A 4,687-nucleotide genomic window follows, 5' to 3' on the forward strand; every position below is an offset into this window, starting at 1 on the left:
CTGAGCATTATTTTTAACGTATGGTCACACCCATAAGAAGGAAATAAAAAACACCATACGGCATCAAAAAATTGAGGTTTAGGCGGAAATTTTGACACTTCGAAAAAAATTTTATCTTTAAAAATAAAATGCGCAGGGGGGTGGCTGATTTGAGAAAGAATGCCCCATATATATTTCTATAATTAAATCGTTAAGATTCAATTTATTTATATAAGACAGACGTGTATGCGTTCCTTTTTACGTTTAGCAGCTCCAATACTTACGTGTGAATGGAACTTTGTTGCGTCTTAGCATGAGGATCCGACGAACCTACATGCTGTCGCCTAGCTTGCGCTCTGTCTTGATAACCCGTAGCTAATTGACTACTAGACACATTGTTTTTTTCAATTCCGAATTTATGTTTCAGACGTCGTAATTCTTCTTTATAAAGTTTCGTCTTCGAAGCTTTATTTTCGTTGAGATTGATGTTTTGTTGAACAAGACCTGGTTCACAATAACCACACGTTTCATTTCCATTATGAATATGGCATAATAATTTTGTTCCGCCAATTTTTATAATTGACCCATGCATTATTTCATGAGGTTCAGATTCTTGTTTAGCTACTGACAATCTTTTGCCATTTATAAATGTACCATTTCTTGAACCAGAATCTATCACTTGATATTGCTTCTTGATTTCGTCGTACACAAAACGTGCATGATACTACAAGTACATACAATTATAACAGGAATATTGTAATAAAATGTGAAATTTTGAACTTTTCTCGTTTTGATATACCTTGCTAATATTTATATCCGGTATCAGCACCGAATGATCTCCTTCTCGCCCTAATGTACCTCCTATATATGTTACGAGGAAAAGGGAGCCTAGTTTTAATTTTATTAAATCTGTTTCCTTAACAATAATTCTCATACATGGTGGATAATTTTTTGCTAAATCTAAAATAAAAATAATTTCTTGATTTGAAATTTATATATACCATAGGAAACATTTGAGACTTTAATCAGATCTACATAGCATAACGCGGATCACAAGTCGCAAAATTAAAACTTAACCTAATGTATTTCAGGTCGAATATACAGAACACAGAATGCAGAACGAACATAAAAAAATAACTGAGTTGTAAATGAATTTTTTTTTACATTTAATAAAAATAAAAATTAAGTAAAAGGACATATAAGAGTAAGTCAATAATCAGTAGAACTTAAAAATAAAATAGACATATAATATTTTACATTTAAGTCACAGTAATAAGATGAATTAAAAATTTCACTTTAATAAAGCTTTTTGTACGAGTCCATTAAGTTGCACAGATGTTTCAGATTTTCTGATAAATTTAGATTTTATGTGCTCTGTGTTCTTATAAAAGCAATTGAAAAACTGCTTTATTAATCCTTTTCAAAGTTTAAAATATGATTATTATTATCATCAAATGGTATTATTTTGAAATTAACACTAATGAAAAAATATATTTTAATTTTTTACCATATTATATACATTATTACAAGAAACATCCACATAACAACATAAAAAACAATGTTAAGAAAAATGAAATGCAAAAGTAATAACAAATGCAAAATAAACCTTGTTCTTCATCATCACTTTCACTATTAGTGGATACATCAGGGATTATTTCATCAGAAATGCCGTCACTTTCACTTCCTGAACATTCGCCCTCTTCAAGTACTTTATCCCCGGAATTTTCTTCTTTACTTATAAATTTTCGTTTTTTCACGTCATCCTACAAGAGAGACATATTCAAAATAATTACCTAAAGCTTGTTGCTTGTATCTTTCAATCGTTACATTTGAAATATCCTTTATTAATTCATCTATTTCATTCAAAACCTGTAATTCAAAACAAAATTTTAAATATTTTCTCACAAAATTTGATATCTAAACATATAGAAATGTTTAAAAAATTGTAATTGGTACCTTATGTGTTTTTCCAGTTTCTTCCTTCCTTTGGAAAGTTGTTTTGCCTGTAAAGACTTGACTATGAAATTGATACGTATTACTAGTTTCATCATAGTAGTAATATATTCCAGTATTTCCATCATAATATAAACCTTGCTTCTGAAATAACAATAGATTTGTACGCCTGTCTCACACACACACACACACGCACACGCGCGCGCGCGCGCGCACGTTTACTTTATACACACATATATGGAAATATATATGTATGTTATATAAAGTTCATCAAGTAATATATACACACATACTGTATCATAATAATATCCAGTATTATAATCATAATACATTCCTGATGTCTGCTCGTAAACAAAACCAGTCTGTAATAAAGCCGATTCTGCTACTTGCTTCACTTGGTCTACTATACTAGGTGACTTAACATTATGACTAACATCCCAATCTTGTGATAAAGATTTATTAAAATCTAAAGAATTCGTCTGAGTCCCACAGTGTATATATGCTTTTGTATGGAGCAAATTGTGTTGTTTCTGTGAAAGACAACATATAATTTATATTAATGAAGTAAATAAAAAAAAATATGAGAGAAAAGAACAAAAGAAAAATATTTGCACATATAAACATATACACACACACACACACGCACGCACGCACGCACGCACGCACGCAGGCATATGATAAATATAGAGCTAATCTCAGAGATAATAAAAAAATATCAGTTTTATCGAAAATATTTACTTGTTCCTTCAGTTTCCTTCGTAATTTATCAATTTTCTTCCGTTGTTTTCTAATATGATCACGCAATTTACATATGAACGTTATAACATGAGGCAAACTATGTAACTCTTCTGTAAAATCTTCTTCAAAGTCTGATACAATTCCTCCTTCTTCACTTTCACTGTGCATCTTTTACCTTCGTTTACCTATAATATATTACTGTTGATAATTATTTGGTTTAGCATATACAATCACAAAAATTGACAAAAAATATATCAATCGACGCGTTTTTTCGTGAATCGAACGAATCTGGTCGAAAAAAGTGTCACTCCGACCTGCGAACCGAGATATTAATTGTTAAAGTTGACGACTATTGAGGTTAGGAAATCAATCACAGCCACGAAATACTGTGACGCAAACATGCTCTGCGATTACATTTTCACAGTATTGCCAACTCTCGAAAAAAAAGAAAAGCTAGACGACACTTCAGAAATAGTTAAATAATTGCTAGATTTTAAAAATTAAGGAAAATAACTAAATTATAGCTAGATTTTAAAAATTAAGGAAAATATATATTTAAAATAAGATTATAATTAGAAATACTAATTTATTTGAGAGAAAAATAGCGTTTCGGCCCGATCGGGTTTGCACCAACCTGGGTTGGATTAATCTTTCCTATTGGTTGATATCACACGCTCTACCAATAGGAGAGCGCAAAACGCCATTAATCCAACCCAGGTTGGTGCAAACCCGGTCGGGCCGAAAACGCTAAAAGTTTTTATAATTGCACATGAGCATAGATATTATTATAAAATAAACAAAGTAACATGTTATATATTATCGTAATGATAGTAACATTTAGGAACATATACATATAATATAATGTAATTAAAACATCGATTAAATTAAATTAAGAAAAACATTTGTAAAATACTAAATCGTGTAAATCAAAATTCTCATATTTTTGGGGATAAGTTTCATTAGTATCAATTCGTCTTAATACATTTTCCGGTAATTCATAATCATAGCAGCATTTTTCGTGCTTTCTTAAGCACGATGATGCATTAAGTCGTATAATTTTGCTTTGATTTCGCATTTGCAATATTTGCAAAGAGCTTTCGTTTTATCGGCAAGACATTCCAAAAGCTAATTTGCAAAAATATCTTGCTTCAACCATTCCTTTCTAAATGTTTTCGTGTACTGTCGTACTTTTTCCATTACTAAAACAATTATTGTAAAGCAATTAGTTGTAACAATAATATTTTACACAATTATACTTTATTATATTTATTATACACATATACTTACTTATACTCTATTTATACTCTATATATTCTATTGAATGCCAGAAGAGAAGAATACAAATATGCGCGCTCTTGATAAATGATAATGCCAATATAAAGTCGGGACTTAAATAATTCTAGTTCATATAAGGCGTCGTCTACAATACACGGAGTAAGAAGTAAGAGTAAGAAATTGACCAATCGCAGTCGATTATTCTTCTTACATTCGACTGTGATTGGTCAATTTCTTACTCTTACTTCTTACTCCGTGTATTGTAGACGGGCCTTTAGGGTATGAGCACAAGGGAGTCGATTCTGTATCTTCAAACAAGGTGAAAATTACAAAAGTGAGCAAATTTACTAGGTGTTGACCAATGAAGTTATTAGTATTCTAGTAAATTCGCTCACTTTTGTAATTTTCACCTTGTTTGAAGATATAGAATCGACCCCAAGGATTGCCGTAATGCTTTACGGCAGTCTTAAGTGGGATCTACAATAGAAGTCGTAGCAGTCGTAGAGTCTTAAGTCGTAGAAAATTAACCAATCACAGTAGAATATGAGACGAATAATCTATGATTGGTCAATTTTCTACGACTTAAGACCCTACGACTGCTACGACCAGGGATTACAAACTCCTATTGTTCTCGAGGTACCACGGTTTGCAGTGCCTTCACTGATAGCGTTTTCGGCCCGACCGGGTTTGCACCAACCTGGGTTGGATTAATGGCGTTTTGCGCTCTCCTATTGGTAGAGCG

At 31.6% G+C, this 4,687-nt stretch overlaps 1 protein-coding gene across 2 annotated transcripts in view; it reads right to left on the reverse strand.

Annotated features, from left to right (window-relative positions):
* LOC108762259 (angiogenic factor with G patch and FHA domains 1) overlaps nt 1-4,687 on the reverse strand; it is a 25,479-nt gene that overhangs the window by 14,649 nt on the left and 6,143 nt on the right. Inside the window, exons 2-8 of one of the 2 annotated variants that reach the window (XM_018509189.1) lie at nt 2,671-2,870; nt 2,226-2,462; nt 1,936-2,076; nt 1,807-1,848; nt 1,586-1,742; nt 779-939; nt 264-703 (exon numbers count right to left, since the gene is read on the reverse strand). In XM_018509189.1, the coding sequence (XP_018364691.1) occupies nt 264-703; nt 779-939; nt 1,586-1,742; nt 1,807-1,848; nt 1,936-2,076; nt 2,226-2,462; nt 2,671-2,838 (1,346 nt within the window). In that variant the 5' untranslated portion in view covers nt 2,839-2,870. Of the gene's footprint in view, nt 1-263; nt 704-778; nt 940-1,585; nt 1,743-1,806; nt 1,849-1,935; nt 2,077-2,225; nt 2,463-2,670; nt 3,060-4,687 lie in introns of those variants that run through there. The other variant, XM_018509190.1, reaches the window with a different exon arrangement.

This window comes from Trachymyrmex cornetzi, unplaced genomic scaffold (genome assembly GCF_001594075.2).
Source record: "Trachymyrmex cornetzi isolate Tcor2-1 unplaced genomic scaffold, Tcor1.1 scaffold284, whole genome shotgun sequence".
Lineage (NCBI taxonomy): Eukaryota > Metazoa > Arthropoda > Insecta > Hymenoptera > Formicidae > Trachymyrmex > Trachymyrmex cornetzi.